The following is an 18,400-nucleotide window of genomic DNA, read 5'->3' on the forward strand; positions in this document are numbered from 1 at the left end:
GGAGAATTGCTTGAACCCAAGAGGTGGAGGTTGCAGTTAGTCAAGATTGTGTCACTGCACTCCAGCCTGGGCAACAAAGCAAGACTCCATCCTAAAAAAAAAAAAAAAAAAAAAACTGAACAACTGGTACAGAAGGTAAGCCACTCAGAATGGACATTGGAGCATCCCAAATAAATGCCATAAAGGATAGTGATAATCCTCGGGGCTAGATGCCAGCCCTGCCATTTGCACCATCTGCAGAACTAACTCCTAGGGAGATGAACACTCTCCTGCCCCTCCCTTTTGTCTCCTAATTTCTGAGTCCTTGTCAGTTGCCTCATTACTTTGTGCTTACTTTAACATTTTTTCTTGTTAGATTGAATGGAAATTGAAATCTTTCTTGTCTTTAATTTTTGATGAAGACCTATTTTGATCTTTATCAAAACTGGTAAAATAAAAATTTAGGACTGCTTGTTTCAATGAAAACTTTTTTTTTTTTTTTAACTAGCTTGCTTCGCTCATTAAGTTATATGCCTAGCCCCTGTAATTCTCGAATTCAGGGTCTCTGTTTTGGCTTAAACAAGTTCCTATTGATTGATGTTTTTTAGAAAGAGTCTCACTCTATCACCCAGGCTGGAGTGCAATGGCACAATCACAGCCCATTGCAGCCTTGACCTCCTAGGTTCAAGCAATCATCCCACCTCAACCTGCATGTGGTAGCTGGGACCACAGGTACACGTCAGCATGGCTAGCCAATTTTTAAATTTTTTGTAGAGATAGTGTCTTGCTATGTTGCCCAGGCTGATCTCAAACCCCTGGGCTCATGCAATCATTCCACCTTGGCTTCTGACAGTCCTGGGATTACAGATGTGCCAGCCAAATTCTTTTTTAAAATGCAGAAATTCAACGGTGCCAAGAACATACATTGAGGAAAGGACAGTCTCTTTAATAAATGGTGCTGGGAAAACCGGAAATCTATATGCAGAACAATGAAACTAGACTTCTATCTCTTGCCGTGTACAGCAATCACATCAAAATGGATTAAGGACTTAAATCTGAGGTATCAAACTTTGAAACTACTAAAAGAAAACACTGGGGAAACTCTTCAGGACATTGGTCTGGGCAAAGACTCCTTGAGTAATACCCCAAACCACAGGCAACCAAAGCAAAAATGGACAAATGGGATTACACCAAGTGAAAACGCATCTGCACAGCAAAGGGAACAATCAACAAAGTGAAGAGACAACCCACAGAATGAGAGAAAATGTTTGCAAACTATCCATCTGACAAGGGATTAATAAGCAGAACATATAAGAAGCTCAAACAACTTAACAGTAAAACATCTAATAATTTGATTTAAAAAATCTAATAATTTTATTTTAAAAATTCAATGCAAAAGATCTGAGTAGACATTTCTCAAAAGAAGACATAAAATGGCGAACAGGTCTATGAAAAGGTGCTCAATATCACTGATCATAAGATAAATGCAAATCAAAACTACAATGAGATATCGTCTCATCCCAGTTAAAATGGCTCTTATTCAAAAGACAGGTAATAACAAATGCTGGTGAGGATGTGGAGAAAAGGGAACCCTCGTACACTGCTGGTGAGAATGTAAATTAGTAGAAACAAGATGGAGAACAGTTTGGACCTTAAAAACCTTAAAAGAGAGCCACCATATGATCTTGCAATCCCACTGTAAAATATATACCCCAAAGAAAGAAAATCAGTATATCGAAGAGATGTGCTCTCCCACATCCATTCTAGCACTGTTCACAACAGCTAAGGTTTGCAAGCAACTAAAGTGGCCATCAACAGATGAATGGATAAGAAAACACAGTACATATAAACAACGGAGTACTATTCAGCTGTGAAAAAGAATGAGATCCAGTCATCTGCAACAACGTGGATGGAACTGGAGGTCATTATATTAAGTGAAATAAGCCAGGCACAGAAAGACAAACTTTCTACCTTCTCACTTATTTGTGGAAGCTAAAAATGGAAACAATTGAACTCATGGAGATTGAGAGTAGAATGATGGTTACCAGAGACTGGGAAGGGTAATGGGTGGGGTGAGGGAAAAGGGAATGGTTAATGGGTAAAAAAATATAGACAGAAAGGGCCAGGCACGGCGGCTCACACCTGTAATCCCAGCACTTTGGGCAGATCACAAGGTCAACAGATCGAGACTGTCCTGGCCACCATGGTGAGACCCTGTCTCTACTAAAAATACAAAAATTAGCCAGACATGGTGGTGCGCGGCTGTAGTCCCAACTACTTGGGAGGCTGAGGCAGGGGAATCGCTTGAACCTGAGAGGCGGAGGTTGCAGTGAGCCAAGATCGCACCACTGAACTCCAGCCTGGGCAACAGAGCGAGACTCTGTCTCAAAAAAATAAAAAATAATATGTATGTGTGTGTGTGTGTATATATATATATAGAGAGAGAGAGAGCAAGAGAGAGAGACAGAATGAATAAGATCTGATACTTGATAGCACAACAGAGTAACTGAAGTCAAAAATAATTTGTTTTACATTTTAAAATAACTGAAAGTATATTTAGATTTTTTGTAACACAAAGGATAAATGCTTCAGGTGATGAACAATCCATTTACCCTGATGTGATTATTACACACTGTATGCCTATATCAAAATATCTCATGTAGCCCATAAATATATACACCTACTATGTACCCACAAACATTTAAAAATAAAATAAAAAGTCAAAATAAATTTAATAAAAAATAAACGCATAAGTTTCTGGGATAACTAAGGCCAGCGGGAATTTTTACGTTCTGTGAGCCTCTCAGTTCTCCCGGCGGAGGCCAGCTACTTTGGGAATTTGTGCTGGGGAATGGAACGAATAAGGGGCATGTGGCTGGTGAAATTCAAGCAAAGCAGCTATTGCAACACTCGGGGGCCATGGGCTGAGAGTGTCCCACTTTGCCCCTTCCTGAAGGCGGGTGAATGGAGGGAGGGGAGGACGACCTGCTGGTGCTTCTGGCTCTTTCTGGACACCCATTTCCTGCCCCTACCCTTGGAAGAAGAGATAATTTGGGAGCTCAAAGGATTTTCAGAAAGGCAGGGACTCAACACGTGGGTGGAATTTGGTCAGAGATCAGCCTGAAGGAATAGGAAAGGCAGGGTTGGAGCATCAGGAGAAGAAGAAAGCAACAAAAAGAGAGGTTGAAAGTGTCAAAGAAATCACTGCCTGCAGGTCTGCGGAAGGCCTGATAGCAGCTGCCCTTGTGTGCCGCAAATGCTGGAGTTTGCCAATGTCTTCCATTAGTCAATTAGTCACATGGGCAGTGGGGAGTGGTCTGGGTGTAACTGAGCCCTGAACCAAAGCATAAAATGTTTATGTCTTTATCTTCTGCTCTTTTGCCAAAGTAACTTTTTTTTTTTTTTTTTTGGAGAGCAGTGGTGCAATCATTGAATCATTACTCACTGCAGCCTCGACCTCCTGGACTCAAGCAATCCTCCCACCTCAGCCTCCTGAGTAGCTAGGGCTACAAGAATGTGCTACCAAGACCAGCTAATTTTATTTTGTTTTCTTTGGCAGAAACAGGGTCTTGCTATATATTTCCCAGGCTGGTCTCAAATTCCTGGCCTCGAGTGATTCTTGAGCCACTGTATCCAGCCCAGGGACTTTTAAAGAAATTCTTGTCATCTCTATAGTTTAACTTCAATTTTCCAGGGATAGAGCAGTTATTCTACCCTGAATGTCTTCCCCGTTTGCTGTGAGGGGTTAGGTATGAAGGACTGTGTCTTTCCCACTTGGTCGCAAAAGGAAACCACTGACTTCTCAAGCGCAACTCTACCTTAGTACACTCCAGGAGAATAAAGCCTTTGAGACCAAGTTAATAACGACAACAATCATAACCACCCTTCATTGAACACTGTTATCTACCGTGCTAGCCGGTTTACATACCCCATTTCTAATATTCCCAAGGGTCCTACTAGGTACATGTGATTATTTCCATTTTACAGGTTGGGAAACAAGCCCCAGCTCCCCTGAGATCATGCAGCTAATCCCAGGTGCAAGGGGCCTCTCAGCGCCTCCTCCCAGCTCTTACTGGGGCAATTTAAAGGACACTCTGGGGCAAGCGGGGGCAAGTCTCTCCCTGGGGAGTGGGATGACCAGCCCCTTCTGGTCTGCGAGACATTTGCCCGTTTCAGTCACTGCAATTGCAGCTGCCGGCTCTTGAGCATCTGCCACTTCCCATGCATGGGGCATGCTTTTTTTTTTTTTTCAAATTGAGACAGAGTTTTGCTCCTGTTGCCCAGGCTGGAGTGCAATGGCGCAATCTCGGCTCACTGCAACCTCCACCTCCCAAGTTCAAGTGGTTCTCCTGCCTCAGCCTCCTAAGCAGCTGGGATTACAGGCACACACCACCACGGCTGGCTAATTTTGGTATTTTAGTAGAGATGGGGTTTCACCGCGTTGGCCAGGCTGGTCTCGAACTCCCGACCTCAGGTGATCTGCCTGCCTTGGCCTCCCAAAGTTCTGGGATTACAGGTGTGAGCCACTGCGCCTGGCTGGGGCATGCTCTTTACAGAGGCAATCTCTAGGTCCTTTCCTCCATTTTTCAAATGATAAAGCCCAGACAGGTTAAGTTGCCTATCCAAAGTCACCAGGAGAGCAAGGGACAGAGCCAAATCCACAGTGAGACTCTCTGACCTCGATCTCTGACTGCTCTGTCCACGTTACTTCCCTGTCTGCCCCCCTTCCAGGGTATGGTTTGGGAAACCCAGTGCCTGCTCGGGCCCTGAATTTTGCCTGCTGTGGTTGGAAAGAACCTGTACTGACATTTGATTTCGGTTTTAAAATAATCCGGTTCCTCTGAATAATCCTGTTCCTCTGGTGTCCACTGGGAATTTCTATAGGTTTCCTCATCTGCACAATTTCCTCCTTTGGCTGGTTTGCAAAGGGCAGGGGTGGTTACATTCCCCAGAGGTCAAGTCTCCCCTAAGAGGCCCTGAAGCCGTTTTTGGGCTGCACAGAAGGAGGCTGAAGGGGGAAGAAGACAAACATAAGATGTTGACACTTCCTCCTCTCCATCCCCAAACCCCTCATTCTTATCAGCAAAGATCTCAAACTGAAGTGTGAGGTTGCACCACCGGGCCCCAGGATGAGGGAGAGGGAAAGCTGTACCAGATGCAGTTTGTGCAGAGGAGCTCAGGCCTCACCTTGGTAAATGTGAGATTCACAAATCCTCCCTGAAAATTCAACAGAAGGTTGGATTTTCGGGTGCCACAGTTCCCAGAGGCTTGGGTTGCGTTGGGGTCGAGGTTGAAGTATCTCCGAGGTGAAAAAACCTAAACCAAGTAAGACAGATCAGCTAAATGAGATGTGGAAGAAAACTCTAGCTAGGGAACCAGAGGCATAGGCTAGTTTGTGAGCCTGAAACTTAAGGCTGAGGATTCACTGGAGAACTGCAAAGTCCCCAGACAGCATCTCTTGTTTCCAAACTGTAATGTTCAAAAGCTTTCTTAAAGAGGAGTTCTCTCACAGAGGAGTTCCTTTGTAAATAATTGATGGCAGGTATATTCCTGATAAGCTGCATGGAATTTATGTTAAGTTAAACATGTTAAATGATACTAGAGGGAAGGTTTTGCTCTGTAAGGTACCTCTGTCACAAATGGCAACCTGGATGTAGAAGTTTTATTTGAAAAACTTTATGCAGAAAAAGAAAATATTGATGGCTGGGCACGGTGGCTCATGCCTGTAATCCCAGCACTTTGGGAGGCTGAGGCGGGTGGATCACAAGGTCAGGAGCTCGAGACCAGCCTGGCCAACATAGTGAAACCCCATTTCTACTAAAAATACAGAAATTAGCCAGGTGCGATGGCAGGCACCTGTAATCCCAGCTACTCGGGAGGCTGAGGCAGGAACATCCCTTGAACCAGGGAGGCAGAGGTTGCAGTGAGCCGAGATTATGCCACTACACTCCAGCCTGAGCAACAGAGCCATACTCTGTCTAAAAAAAAACAAAAACAAAAACAAACAGACAACAACAAAAAAAAAACAAAGAAAGAGAAAATATTGTTTTAGTGATTCCTTTAGTACATCAAGTGATCACAACCCCTCTCCCTCGGTTTTCTTGTTAATATGGATTTCCATATTAATGTCACAACTGTCTAGAACCATAGAGACCATCTGTCTTAAATCTCTCATTTCACAGGAAAGGATATGAGGCTTGTAAGTCTTCTGGAGTGGCAGGGAGGGGCTGAGATCGGCACTGAACATTCCATGACACTCTGCCCATGTTTGCTAAAAGTGAGGGGTGTGAATATTTAAATTTTTGTTTGCCTTCCTCTCTCCAAACAGTTGCTATTAGTTTCTATTTTCATGTGTATCCTAAAACATAATCACCTTTTAATGGAGCACCTTGGAGAGAGATGAGCTCACAGCTATTGGTTTCATTTAAAGTAAAGATACGGGATGTAGGGAATGATCATTCCCAGCAAGCCAACCTCCACTCAGACTCTTTGAAGACAGTGTTATAGTCCTGTGGCCCCAACTTACCGATTCCTTGTCTTGAACAATCAGCTGTATCCCCATCTCTGCTTTTATACAGAGTCTGCTTCCATTTAGAACTTGATAAATTCCAGTCTTGACTGAAGATGGCTGAGGTGCAAGGGTGGACCCAGGAACCGTGGAGGCAGGTGCGGCTGTTCGGGTGGTATTGTGGGCAGCTGCTGTTGTTCCTGGGGCGTGGGTGGGTTGAACGGGCTTCTGACCGGTTGTGCATTTGTGTGGTGCTATGGATAAAGCTGCTGGAAGGGTGGTCTGGTTACTGGGTTGAGTGGCGTTCCCAGTTGTGTGGCTGACGGTTGATGAACTGGTTCCAGTTGTATGAGCTGGTGGTGTGATGGTGGGTGGCAGTGAATAAAGGGCTAAGCTGGGGCCGATTGTAACTTTAGTAAGTGGAGGAGCTGTGTGTGAGTTGTTGGATGTGGCCTGGGTTGTGACCAGGGTGTAGATAATTGGGCTGGTGGTTGGAGTGTTCTTTGTAGTTACTGGAGTCGTTGTTGGAGTTTTTATTGTAGCCGCTGTTTGAAAGGTGATGTGACCATCCATTAATCTTGCTGCTAAAGTTTGGTGAGGTGCTTGGTTAGCTGGTTGCTGGACAGGTTTTGCTATGTCCTGTCCTGTTGCTGCTGCAGTAGGTTGAGAATAATCTCTGGTTTTTGGAAATGCTTTTGCTCTCATTTGACTGCCATCGTGCAAAATTACTGAAAATTAGGAAACAAACGTGTTAAAAACACTAACCAATTGCTTACAAGGTCCCTCTCCCATCCCCATCTTGATGTTTGTTCATAAAAAACCTAACATGCATATTTTTATATTGGGAGGAAATTTACAAGGGTATAACAATGAAGCAAACATCATCAAAGATTCTACCCCTAGGCCACAAACGTAATGTTCTGGTTATATCCATGTCTTTTACAGGGTTATGACAGTTCCACAGCACCCAGCCCCTTTGCCTGTGTGCGGTGCGGTACTAATACACACCAAAGCGATCGTGCTCAGCTAGATATCTAAGTGTCAATGCCTCTTCATTCTCCACCTTCAAATGTGAATTCGAACAGCTGACATAAAAAAGTGTTCCTGGGTGAACAGCTGCTAGATGACCTGATAGAGCTGGGGCACCATGAATGATGGCAACAAAGCTTTACAGAATTATACAGTTTTCACAGAATCACATAATCCCAGGTTTGAAAGGGGTCTTAAAGGTCGTCTAGTCCAAATCCCAGTCTTTTTTTTTTTTTGAGACAGAGTCTTGCTCTGTCACCCAGGCTGGAGTTGCAGTGGCACAATCTCAGCTCACTGTAATCTCCACCTCCCAGGTTCAAGCGATTCTCCAGCCTCAGCCTATTGAGCAGCTGGGATTACAGGCACCCGCTACCATGCCTGGCTAATTTGTGTGTTTTTAGTAGAGACGGGGTTTCACCATGTTGTTCAGGCTGGTCTCGAGCTCCTGATCTCGTGATCCATCTGCCTCGACCTTTCAAAGTGCCGGGATTACAAGCGTGAGCCACCGCGCCCAGCCCCGAACCCTAATCTGATGTCTGAGTTACACGTACAGATCTTTGCCATGTGTTCATCCAACCTAGACTTAACTGTTCCCAATGACAGGAGACTCATCTCTTCACAGTATAGTCCTTTCCATTTTTTATCTTGCTCCTTGTTGTTTTCTCAATATAGACAAATTCCTGTCATTTTCTTACGTAACTTTTGGAGTGGCCCAGCCTTTCTCAACCAAGGAAGAGAAGTCATAACTGCTCTGATATTTCAGGTGGGCTGTCCTTCGTGTTCTGGCTTTCATGGCAGCTCCTCAGAGCATCTTCCTTGTCCTCCTTATATAAAATAGTTCCCCATATCCATGATTCTCCACTGCAGTGTTAAATTCATTGCTTTCACTGCATTAATTACAACTTGTAATTACGTGTGGGGACGGTATTCAAATATTTAACAATCAGCCTGGCCAGTATGTACTAGCCAAATATTTTCCTGATTAAATGTTTGCTTTTGGTTTATTTGTTGGTTGTGGATCTTTCCTAGTAGATTAAGAGCAACCCGAAGGTGGGAACTGTGTGCACCGTTCTCACCAGCAGTGCCTGCGCATAGACAGTGTTCAGTAAATATAGGTCGAATGAAAAACTGACTGAATGTGTTAATGAGGACAATAGCATTGCAGGCCTTTTAGGATTACTGTAAGGCTCAAATGAGTTGGTTTAAGTAAAACTCTTCATGGACCATTAAGCACACAGACGGTGTCTCCTATTGTCACAGGTTCTCTCCAGAGGCCGTCCTTAAGGGCAGAGGGCCTCTGGTTCTTTTCCAACTAGAATAGGTCTATCCTTGTCTCCTTCCAGGCACATAGGGATCCAGAAAAGTAGACAAAACACAGATGACGGGCCGGGCACGGTGGTTCACGCCTGTAATCCCAACACTTTGGGAGGCCAAGGTGGGCGGATGACCTGAGGTCAGGAGTTCAAGACCAGCCTGGCCAACATGGTGAAATCCCATCTCTACTAAAAATACAAAAATTAGCTGGGCGTGGTGACACAGTGCCTGTAATTGCAGCTACTTGGGAGGCCCAGGCAGGAGAATCACTTGAACCCGGGAGGCTGAGGTTGCAGTGTGTTGAGAACACACCATTGCACTCCAGCCTGGGCAATAAGAGCAAAACTTCACCTCCAGAACAACAACAACAACAAACAGATGATGTCTTTAGGAGTCTGTGGTCAGGCACACTGAGAGATGCCTATGTCCCTTCAATTTTGTGGTTTCTCTGTGTTTACCCACAGACTCTCAGGACAGCTGGAGCTGTCCTGTGCTGGGCTGAGACTTGGGAGAACATGCAGAAAGGGAAAGGAGATCTTGCTATGCTAGTATTTACAAAGTCCTAAAGTTCATACCCAATAAAAATAATTCATATATGCCTTTTCTATCTCCCTCCTCCATTCAATACACTTCTAAGAGGTTACTTTTCTCATATTAATAACAATAAAAATTCCAGGTTACTGGACATTTACTACATAGAAGGCCTTAGGTCAAGGGTCATCTTTTACCAACTTCTCTCAAAAACCCTTTGGTGGGTACTACTTTATCCATCTTTCGAATGAGGAAACTCAGGCTTGGAAAATTTCAGCCATTTGACCATAATGACACAACTGATCGAAGTTGGGGCAGAGACTTGAACACTGGTACATCTGAATCAAAGCTTGCCCTTGGGTTTGAGGGGTGGTAGAGGTGGGGTGTCGCTGGGAAGAATGGTGAGAGAAGACACAAAAGCAGAGGAGAGAGGAACAGGAGGGTGCCCTCCAGTGACCCCAATTCATGAAAACTTCATAATGATGATCCTTGTTGAGAGTTTCAAAATTTCATGTGCTGAAAAGGGGATTATTTTCCAGAAGAAAAGTTCTAACTTTAAGTCCAGTAGTAAGACCCATGAATTATTTCTGTACAACTGGTTTGCAAAATAGGAAAGACAAAAGCATCAGTTCAAATTGCCTTTATAACTTTATAAAAAGATCGATGATTATTAATGACATGAAGTTATCTGAGATCATTCTTTAAGAGTCTTTTCTTTTAAATCTAAAATATCCATTTGGATAAGTTAAATGCATGCTACTTGAGAGTTGTAGGTTTGATGGGGTACAGGTTTACCTACAAACTTTTGTAAAATCCCTACACGTAGAACTTTTATGCCCATGTCATGGAGCTTGGAGAAAGATTTTTCACTTCGAGATTATAATGGAGGTTGAGTGTTGTTGAAAATTTATTTTAGCAATTCGTTTGAGCAAAAGTCACATTGCTGGTTCTCTGGTCAAGACCAGCCTGGCCAACATGGTGAAATCCCATCTGTACTAAAAATACAAAAATTAGGTGGGCGTGTTGACACAGTGCCTGTAATTGCAGCTACTTGGGAGGCCCAGGCAGTGAGAGCCCCATTAGATTCATACTATTATGATGGAGAAAGAGAATTCACTCTCAAATGTGGTTTCCAGGAATGTCTTGTGGTGAGAAGTAAAGATTGCTACAGAGACCTCCAGGAGACTAGAAACCACTTGCCAGTCGTTCTCTTGGGGAAGTGATTATATCCTTGCTAAAATCCTACTGTGTATGGCTGGTGTCTATAAGCTAAAGAGAATCTTCTCAATTGAGTACAATTTCCTAAACCGAGTAGTGCACCCTTAAAAAAAAAAAAAAAGCCTTCCTCAAGATGCAACTAGAACTGTTCTCTCAGTGGTAATGAATGAACGCAAATAAATAAAAAAAGGACTTAGTTGGTCACAAATGAACAGCATCCTAAACAAGCCAAGAAGATATATGGTACCTGGTCAAGGTGTGCTTGCTATGTAGGAAGCCTGTTGAGATGTCTTGATATGGTGTGTAGGTGTAGATGTGTCTCTGGGTGGTAGACAGAAGGCTGGGCTGGCAGATGGCTCAACCAAAAGTGCCAAGTTTATGGATGTTACAGATTAAACCTGTCAGAGAAGTAGAGTTCTCACCCCTTCTCCTTCCCTCTTCTGGCCCTCACACTGCTCCTCCTCTCCCTGTAGGAGTGTGGGGCATAAAAGATAGGCAGGTGATTCGACTGGGGTAGGTATGCTCTGCATTGTAAAGTAGCTCAGAAAGACCATATGAGCTACTTTATAATACATATGACCACACACATGGTCTATGTATATGACCACACATATATGACTCATTTCTGTAAAAACTGGGTCACAGTTTTTAAATGGGAAGTTTGGCCCTGTAGAGGTTTAGTCAAGGTCACAGGTTTGTCTGAGGCCTAGAAAGAGGGCAGTGGGGGATGGGCACAATGGCTCACGCCTGTAATCCCAGCACTTCGGGAGGCCGAGGCGGGCAGATCACAAGGTTAGGAGATCGAGACCATCCTGGCTAACATGTTAAAACCCGGTCTGTACTAAAAAAAAAAAAATGCAAAAATTAGCCAGGTGTGATGGCAGGCGCCTGTAGTCTCAGCTACTTCAGAGCCTGAGGCAGGAGAATGGCGTGAACCCGGGAGGCAGAGCTTGTAGTGAGTCGAGATCACACCACTGCACTCCAGCCTGGACGACAGAGCGAGACTCCATCTCAAAAAAATAAAAATAAATAATTAAATAAAAGAGGGCAGTGGGCAGAAGCAAGGGCAGGCATAGACCAGACTTTGTCTTGACCCTCCCTCTATTCACAGAACATAGCTCTGGTGTTCACACACTCATCTGCCCACCGCCACCCCAGCCTCTCCTCTCTAGAATTCAGGAGACTTCACAAACAAGCACCCCAGGGCCTTGATCCATTGCTTGGACTCCACTAGATGGAAATTTGCGTGAAGAGGTATTAGAAGGTTTTGGTTCCTCTACAACCAGTGGGTGTGAGGTGAGTCAATGCCCAGTCCCCTGGGAAAGTCAATGATTTCACAAGGGATCTTTTCTAGGTATTTTCCTGACAGTCAGTCCCTTCCCAGACAGCGTTTGGTTGGTTTCCCTGCCACACCACTCAACAGTATGTAGCGGTCTCCTCTCAGGCAGGCTCCACACCAGACACCGGGGGTAGGTCTTTGTTCTCGGGGCACTGTGAGGCAGACACATGAGTAGACCACACTCCTCAGTGTGACTTGTTTTTTGTTTTTGTTTTTGTTTTCTCCTTGAGACAGGGTCTCACTCTGTCACCCAGGTTAGAGTGCAATGGCACGCTCAGGGCTCACTGTAGCCTCAGCTTCCTAGGTTCAAGCGATCCTCCCACCTCAGCCTCCCTAGTAGCTGGGACTACAGGCATGTGCCACCAAGCCAAGCTAATTTTTGCATTTTTTGTACAGGGTCTCACCATGTTTCCCAGGCTGGTTTCAAACTCCTAGGATTAAGTGATCCACCTGCCTCAGACTCCCAAAGTGCTGGGATTACAGGTGTGGGCCACTGTGCCCGACTGACAAGTGTCTTTATCAAATCCCCAGATACTATGAGAGTGTGGGTAGGGTGGGAATCCAAAACAAGGATACATTCTTCAGGCAGACAAGGGAGGAGATGTTTCCAGACAGGAGAAAGAGGACGTGTAAAGGCATAAAGGCTTCAGAAGTCTTGTATGTCGGGAGAACAGCAAGGGGTCAACATGACCAGAACACAGGGATGGTATGGGAAGGGAGGGGTGAGGAGGGGAGACCAGCAGGGAGTAGGCCTGGCAGGCCTTGGAGACTACACTCTGTCTGCAGAGCTCTGAGGAGCCCAGTCAGGGAGTCACTGGAGCCCCATGGCCATGTCCAGGTTCAGGGAATCACAGTTTAGCCCCCAGCACCTTTTCTGGCACCTCTAGGGGCAGCAGAAGCGGCTCCAGCAGGGTGCAGCAGAGAGAATCAAGGAAACCCTAGAGCAGAAGGGGCATGAGCCCTGTGACAGACAGCTGGCTGACTATTCCAAAATCCAGTCTCTCCTTCTTCTAACAGAACCTCAAGTTTCAGCTGAGCACTTGTTGCCTGGAATAAAGAGCTCTGTGTCTAAGCCTCCTTTCTAGCTGGGTGGGAGCATATGACTGAGTTTTAGTGAAAGAAGAGAAGTATCAAGATCATGTGGACCTTCTGGGAAGGCTGGGTGAAGGCAGCTCAATCACCTGTGTGGCCTGCCTTTCTATAGCCCTTCTCTTTTTCCCCCTTTGACCAACCTGCAACTTGTATGTGATGGCTGGAGCTCCAGCTGACATGTGGAACCATGAGGAGGCCTTGAGGGTAGAAGTCACATACCTATATGTCAGATCCTAATGACAGATCCCCAGTGAAGCACCCCCACACTAGAACTGACCTGAATTTCTCTGGACATGTTTTCATGTGAAAGAATAACAAGCAACTATTTTGTTTAATCTACTGTTATTTTGGCTTGTCTCTTACATGTCACTGAACCTAAACTTAACTGATATGAACTTAAATCCCCTCATTTTCTGGAGGGAAAATTTGAGATCAGGGAAGCATGTTGACTGGATAAAGATTACTCAGAGAGTTTACCCAAAAGCTCTGTCTCTCCTAGCAAAACTTTCTGATGGTTTTTGCTCATTTCCAATTCAACAAGGATTTCTTCAGCCTATGCATGCAGGGCCATGTAGTACGGTAGTGTAGAGCCTAAACCCCAAGGCCAGACTTCGTTTTTGTTTTGTTTTGTTTGAGACACAGTCCACTATGTTGTCCAGGCTGGTCTCAAACTCCTGGCCTCAAGCAACCTTCCACCTCAGGATCACAAAGTACTAGGATTACAGGTGTGAGTCACTGCGCCCAGCCAAAACCAGATGTCTTCAATGTCAGTCTCAGGAATGCTACTCACTAAATGGGATACCATGAACGATTCCTTAACCTGCCTCTGCCTCAGTACCCTCATCGTAAAATAGGGATAAGAATAGCATCTACTTTTCAGGGTTCTTATGAGACTAAATAAGTTATAGGTAAGTAGATGTATGAATAAAGCACATAGGTTAGCTGCTATGGGCACAGACTCTGGTTCAAAGCTTGACTCTGTCACCAGCTAGCTATGTGATCATGGGCAAGTTATTTAACCTCTTTGTGCTTCTATTTCCTCACAAGTAAAACGGAGATGATAGCAGTACTTACAAAGCTGTTTTGTGGATTAAAGCACTGAGAACAGTGCCTGGCACGCAGAAAGTGCCAGGAAGCCATGGCCATCATTGTTATTACCACGTGCTGATGAGCCCTGTACTTAGTGAGGAAGGGGCTCACGGTCAGGTTGTGAGGTGAATGGGAAAGGGACTGGAGAGACAAACAGGAGATACGGATGAACATCACTGAACAAAATCACTGCAGTAATTGCTTTCCAGGCACTACCTCATTTGTTTCCCCAGTACTCCTGGCAGAGGATATTATTCTCCCCATTTTTTAGTGACAAAATTGAGCACCCGAAAGTTTGGGTGATGTGAACAAGGCCTCCCTGCTGGTAAGGGTCAGGGCAACGGTTTGAATCCAGCTCCGTGCCACCCCTCAAAGGCCATGCAACACTCCACTTCTGAGGAAGAAACCTCCATGCATCCTTCACCTAGCTTACCTCTGAGAATTTGTAGCTCAGAAAGGAACGGGTAATGTGGGCATTTTCTCTCCACTTACCCTTGAATTTGTCAATACTCACTGTGTATTTATTTATTTATTTTTGAGACAGAGTCTCACTCTGTTACCTAGGTTGGAGTGCAGTGGCACATCTTGGTTCACTGCAACCTCCGCTCTTGGGTTCAAGCAATTCTCCTGCTTCAGCCTCCCAAGTACCTGGGATTACAGGTGCACACCACCATGCCTGGCTAATTTTTGTATTTTTAGTAGAGGCGGGGTTTCACCGTTGGCCAGGCTAATCTCGAACTCTTGACCTCAAGTGATCCACCGGCCTCGGCCTCCCAAAATGCTGGGATTGCAGGCGTTAGCCACCGCCCCCAGCCTGTCAACATCACTGTGTTTCTGAGTCTATCCATCCATTCAAGGAGCGCTCACATACAGGTCACTGTGGGTTACCGCTAGGCTGAGATTGTTTTGTTTTTTTAACAGCTTGCCCTGAGAAGCCTAATGATGACTTCCTCTTCTGTCCCCGGAAAGAACCTGAAACTGTAAGTCTGAAAGCGTGGCGCAGGGGAGAACTGTCTAGGTGAGGGCAGCTGGCACGACCCTTCCCACAGCTTTCCTAACATTCCTAGCATTCATGTCACAAGCAAAGGCCACCGTGCCCCCTGCTTGAGCATGCTAGCCGGGCGGTGGGGACGGAGGCAGTGCTCTCATGACGTTCGATTAACCAGTAAACTTCATCACAGGAACAGCACCACAGCACCCAAGAGGACTCAATGTCTAGGGGGAAAAGCTTTGGAGAAAGTGGAGGGTCGGAACATAAAATAATCATAAACTCAGCGTCCCAGACGGCATCTGGGATGGGAAGTACAATGATCATTAAAAAAAAAAAAAGTCTTTTACACTCTGTCCTACACCTTTCTGAAATGGCACAATCTGTCAGACCACATCTGATGCAAGGAAGAGCAAGACATGAGCGCTTTTCCCGGATAACAAAGCCAATACTCCCATTCCTAAATCCATCTCTTAAATCCAAGTGACCTCTACAGAGAAGGTGCCCAGAACCCTTTTGGAAGTGAGGGACAGTGTTACTGTCTTTAGGGTTGACACCTGCTCTGAGTAACTCACGGAAAACAAGTTTCAGCAGGGAAGCCCTTGGACGCGCCACACTTCCCTACCCACAGCCCGTCCTGTGGAGCCCGGGACTCCAGAGTGCGTTCAGATGACAGGGGACCGACACGGCAGGGCCGCCGCGGGAAGCCCTGCGCGCCACTCACCGGCCAGGGAAGCGAAGAGCACGGCAGCCGCGCTGAGCTGCCGGGCCATGGCGGGCGCTGGGCGAGGTTCTGCAGTGCGCGGCGAGGTGCGGGCAGGCCCCGAACCGGTGCCGGAGAAACCTACCTGTGCCGGAGAGACGAAGCCACCTGCTTATGAGAAGCCGCCGAAAAGCCCGCCCAGGGCCGCTGGGCGTGGAGGGAAACTCCGCCGGTCCCCTCCTCCCCTTACGGAGCCGGGAGGGGCGGGGACGCGGCGCGGCGGCCCGGGCCCGGCCTCTGGGACCGTTTATCTCACGCGCGTAGTCCCGGCAGCGCCGGCCTCCTGCGCTCATACCCTGGGTCTCCTCTTTTCTTTTTCTTTCTTTTTGAGACGAAGTCTCGCTCTGTCGCCCAGAGAGTGCAGTGGCGCGATCTCGGCTCACCACAACCTCCGCCTCCTGGGTTCAAGCGGTTCTCCTGCCTCAGCCTCTGCAGTAGCTGGGATTACAGGCGCCCGCCACCAGGCCTGGCCAATTTTTTGTATTTTTAGTAGAGATGGGGTTTCACCGTGTTGGCCAAGCTGGTCTCAAACTCCTGACGCCAGGTGATCCGCCCGCCTCGGCTTCCCAAAGAGTTGGGATTACAGGCGTTAGCCACTGTGCCTGGCCCCAGGTGGTTTTACAGACCAGAAATTCCTGGAACAAAAAACACGCAGTATCTTTTTTTGTTTGTTTGTTTGAGTCAGGGTCTCGCTCTATCACCCAGGCTGGAGTGCAGTGGCATGATCTCGGCTCCCTGCAACTTCCACCTCCTGGCCTCAAGCGAGTCTCCCACCTCAGCCTCCTGAGTAGCTGGGACCAAAGGCACGTGCCACCACGCCCAGCTATTTTATTTTAATTTTATTATTTTATTTTATTAAGCTTATGTAGAGAGGAGGTCTTGCTGTGTTGCCCAGGCTGGTCTCGAGTTCCTGGCCTCAAAGGATCCTCCCGCCTTAGCCAACCATTGGGATTAAGGTGTGAGCCAGGGCCCACGGCTCAACATCGCTGACAGGCAACCTTTTAATGTCTTATCTCCCTCCTCTATTAATTAAACGATGTTTTGACAGGGCTTGAGTCCCAATGGGGAATACACATTTAAGCAATATATTAGGAGACCCTCCTTATCACTGGATTGAGGGCTTTCAGCCTAGCCTCAAATTATTTTCTGAAAAATAACTTTGGCTACAACTATTTTATCTTACTATGTTGCTCCAAACACTCTAATCAAGTACACTTAACCAAAGCTTGCAGTGCGTTTCAGAATGGAATTTTTATGGTGAAAGGTGAGGGTTAACTTGTGCCAGTCAACCTAATTTCAGCAACTACCTGCTTTCTGATCTTTGAGACTGTTCATTCAAAAGACAATAAGTGGGTATAGACTGTGTGCCAGGCACTTGTCTTATTCTATTTAAGTGCCATAGCCACTCTGTGTGGACACCGTTGTTATTATTGCTGCCCCATTTCGCAGATGGAGAAACTAAGCACTAAGAAGGGAGTTGCCCGAGTCCCTTAGATAATAAATACAGAAACTGGACCATAAATCCTATCTGCCTTGAGAGTGTAGGATTTTAAGCACTGTGCCGTTGTAACTGAAGAGGTGTTCACAACTAGAATATAATATATGCTTTTAAGTTGCTTACTGCCTAGTTGAGAAAAATTTATTAATATACAACAGTATCTAGAGAGGGACTGATCAATTATTTACTACTCAGAGCCACACTAGATGAGGAATGGGATAGTAAAGGAGATGGCTTCATGGTGGTTTGCTCTCCAATCTTCTTCTTCTTCAACATTGTTTTCACTATTCCAAGTTCTCTGCATTTTCCATATTAATTTTAGAATCTTTTTGCCAATTTCTACCAAAAATCCAACTGAGATTTTTATTAGGATTGCATTAAATCTGTAGGTAAATTCAAGAAGATTTGACATCGCAACAATATTGAGTCTTCTGATTATAAACATGGTATATCTCTCCATTTATTTAGGTCTTCTGTATTTTTTTCCCAGATTTCTCAAATACTGTTTCAAGTTTGGCCCTAAGTATTTCATATTTTTGATGCTATTATAAGTGGCATTAAAATTGTTTTAAATTTCTGATTTTGCAGTACTAGTACAGTCATAGGTAGTTTAACAACAGGAATATGTTCTGAGAAATGCGTCATTTAGTGAGTTCATTGTTGTGTGAACAAACAAACCTAGATGACATCGCCTGCTACACACCTAGGGTATATGGGAAGGCCTATCACTGCTGGGCTACAAATCTGTACAACATGGTACTGTACTGAATGCTACAGGCAATTGTAAGATAATAGTCTTTGTATATCTAAACAGGTCTAAACATAGAAAAGTTTCAGTAAAAATACAGTATAAAAGATAGAAAGTGGCACACCTAATAGAGGGCACGTACCATGAATGGAGCTTACAGGGCTGGAAGTTGCTGTGGGTGAGTCAGTGAGTGGCGAGTAAATATAAAGGCCTAGGACATTACTGTACACTACTACAGGATTTATAAATACTATACACTTATGCTACAATACATTTACTTTAAAAATGTTCCTTTCTTCAATAA

The 18,400-nt window shown here is 45.3% G+C and overlaps 1 protein-coding gene across 2 annotated transcripts in view; it reads right to left on the minus strand.

The window, feature by feature from the left end:
* LAMP3 (lysosomal-associated membrane protein 3) overlaps positions 1-16,115 on the minus strand; it is a 39,834-nt gene extending 23,719 nt beyond the window's left edge. For both annotated transcript variants that reach the window (XM_011945789.1, XM_011945788.1), the window contains exons 1-3: positions 15,812-16,115; positions 6,506-7,215; positions 5,167-5,295 (exon numbers count right to left, since the gene is read on the minus strand). In XM_011945789.1, the coding sequence (XP_011801179.1) occupies positions 5,167-5,295; positions 6,506-7,215; positions 15,812-15,860 (888 nt within the window). In that variant the 5' untranslated portion in view covers positions 15,861-16,115. The remainder of the gene's footprint in view (positions 1-5,166; positions 5,296-6,505; positions 7,216-15,811) is intronic.
* Positions 16,116-18,400: the final 2,285 nt, after the last annotated feature.

Source organism: Colobus angolensis, unplaced genomic scaffold (assembly GCF_000951035.1).
Source record: "Colobus angolensis palliatus isolate OR3802 unplaced genomic scaffold, Cang.pa_1.0 Scaffold245, whole genome shotgun sequence".
Taxonomy (NCBI): domain Eukaryota; kingdom Metazoa; phylum Chordata; class Mammalia; order Primates; family Cercopithecidae; genus Colobus; species Colobus angolensis.